Source organism: Saccostrea cucullata, unplaced genomic scaffold (assembly GCF_032062105.1).
Source record: "Saccostrea cucullata isolate Sc308-1 unplaced genomic scaffold, CSIRO_AGI_Scuc_v1 ctg4496, whole genome shotgun sequence".
Classification (NCBI taxonomy): Eukaryota; Metazoa; Mollusca; class Bivalvia; order Ostreida; family Ostreidae; genus Saccostrea; species Saccostrea cuccullata.
Genome location: NW_026936081.1, coordinates 61,656 through 63,917, shown reverse-complemented (window position 1 = coordinate 63,917; position 2,262 = coordinate 61,656). Strand labels below are relative to the sequence as shown.

Below are 2,262 nucleotides of genomic sequence, written 5' to 3'. Positions count from 1 at the left end.
TAATGACGCCCTAAGAGACTGAATGAATATAGAATAGAAAAGATTATAATACCACAAGATCTTTAGTATACAATTGAAATAGGAGTTTTCTTAGCGAAATTTATTTTGATCGAGTCCACATGTACAACAAAACATTTTTTATTTTATTTATTTTTTTTTTAATTTATTGAATTCAAAATTGATATACATGTATTTGGTGAGGATTATTTCAACCGATTTTCTCTCATAACGCTTTGACTGGGACTGTGTCATTTAAACATTTAATCATATAATAAAAAAGGTCTTTGTGAATATTGGACACCTCAGTAAAAAAAATAGAAAATATACAGATGTCTTGGATTGTCACTCCATGTCCACATTTTTTTTTAAAAACAAAATGAAATTTTTGATTGTATTTCGTCATTTTAAAGCATCGTAAAAGTGACTGGATTCTCGATTGTCAGATTTATTTTCTTTCTTGAGGAAAGTCAGCGTTTCAATATAATCATTTTCTGAAGAAAGTAGACATTCTTTTCTACTTTCTACTCTATTGTTCTCGTCCATGTCTTCGTAAAAGTTTTCTATCGTGCCTTCATATTCAGTTCTCCTTTTAGACTCTTTTTCAAGATTTCCTAACCCTTGCTTTCTTTGAACAATCCTAGGGTTTGATTGTTTTAATCTTTTCCAGATTATTCTTCCAGCGACAATGAATACCAAGAGAGCCAAGAAAGATACAACACCGGTGAGAATTGCTGTTAACTGGGACCCACTATTTGGATTTTTGCTCTTTCCTTCAGATTTAGTAGAATTTATTTCTTGAAGCATCTTTTCATTTTGAGGTGAATCTAAAACTAAAAATCAATAACATTTATCTTAACATGAAAGGTTATACAAATTTCATTTGTAAAAATGATAGGGACTGTTACAATGTCTTGCTGATACATAAAATATAAAGGAAAAATATATACAATATATAAATTTACATCGACTATATGAATTTATAAGGGAAATTGTCAGTCAATTATAGTAAGAATAGTTACCTGGACAGCCTCTTGATATGTCACACAACTCTTCTGAACAATTGCAGTGCTCTTGACAGGATTTGCCATATCCAGGATAGCGGCACTCCATGGAACAATTGAAGCCCGTGTAACCCAGAGGACACTCTTTAAACGTAAAAAAAACTATTCGGTATTAATGACCATAATAGATGCGAGTCCAAAAAGACAACTAAGCTTCAATTAAAGGCAAAGACTGTTAAATAAACTACAAGCTGAATTTTTAATTTTTCTTTCAGAAAAACAAAATATTGTTAAATAAACAAAATAATAAAAATAACCTGCGGAAATAAATGTATATTTTTACATTCTTCAAATAAATAATTAATATAACTAAAGAGGCCAAATGGATTCGATTTTCATACATTTTTACTAAGCAATTTTATTTTTGAGACTTTTAAAAACAACAGTGTTTTTATACCCTATCCTTTATATGAAAAAGGTATTAAAACAAATAGTCTAACAGCAATGGTTTCCGTTGCTTATAAGAGTACAAACCTCCTTTTATCTATGAACATTTTAAAATAAGGATAATGAACCTATGATTCTTCCAATATAATTGGGCGAGCACGAACAACTGCTTTTGCAAAAAAAAAAAAAAAAAAAAAAAAAATTGCGATGCACTCCTACAATGTACATGTACTAAGTTCTAGAAAAAAAAAGTAAAGATTACTCATCAATATTCAGATACATACGAATTGCTTCTCCTTTAGCAGCATCGATATGAAGAACAACGATTCTACATAATATAGAAATCATTTTCAAGTCAACAGATAATTTTCCTACTATGATCAGCAGTATTACATGCATAACCTTATATAGTTTGTGAACAGACTTTTCACACGTGACTAACTATCATGATATAATTCCATTGCATTTTGTAAGAGTATTAGTTGTCTGATTTACTTCCTTGATGATGTAACACACACTTTTATTCAAATTTCATGCCGATTATCTTTTTTTTTCTCTTCTATCAGGTCCAATAGTGGTTCAGATTTTTTCTTGGTGAAAAATCATTTTAAAATTCATATATTAATACATGGGTTTTCTTTCTTTACATAAATATATACCCGTATATGGAAATTTGTTTTCTCTCTTGAAAAATAAAAATCTAAATATTGTACCCTTATTCATGTTATTTAATGCATAATCTGAATTTTTTAAATGACTGCACTTAACGCTGTGCTTTTGGTCTTTTTTCGGTCGTTTTTGTTGCTTTCAAATC

The 2,262-nt window shown here is 29.3% G+C and overlaps 1 protein-coding gene across 1 annotated transcript; it reads right to left on the bottom strand.

The window, feature by feature from the left end:
- Window positions 1–306: 306 nt before the first annotated feature.
- Window positions 307–1,944, bottom strand: LOC134244724 (uncharacterized). The gene is made up of 3 exons (XM_062726978.1): window positions 1,733–1,944; window positions 1,020–1,145; window positions 307–824 (listed from the first exon to the last, which is right to left on the bottom strand). The coding sequence occupies exons 1-3, from the start codon at window positions 1,845–1,847 to the stop codon at window positions 400–402; spliced, it is 666 nt and encodes a 221-aa protein (XP_062582962.1). The 5' UTR covers window positions 1,848–1,944; the 3' UTR covers window positions 307–399.
- Between the last annotated feature and the right edge of the window lie 318 nt (window positions 1,945–2,262).

Excerpts from the sequence above, each read along its gene's own strand:
- LOC134244724 (XM_062726978.1), bottom strand. The coding sequence starts at position 1,847 with ATGCATGTAATACTGCTGATCATAGTAGGAAAATTATCTGTTGACTTG. Across the intron at positions 1,146-1,732 it reads TGCTAAAGGAGAAGCAATTC|AGTGTCCTCTGGGTTACACG; the intron begins GTATGTATCTGA and ends TTACGTTTAAAG. Across the intron at positions 825-1,019 it reads CATATCAAGAGGCTGTCCAG|ATTCACCTCAAAATGAAAAG; the intron begins GTAACTATTCTT and ends TTTTAGTTTTAG.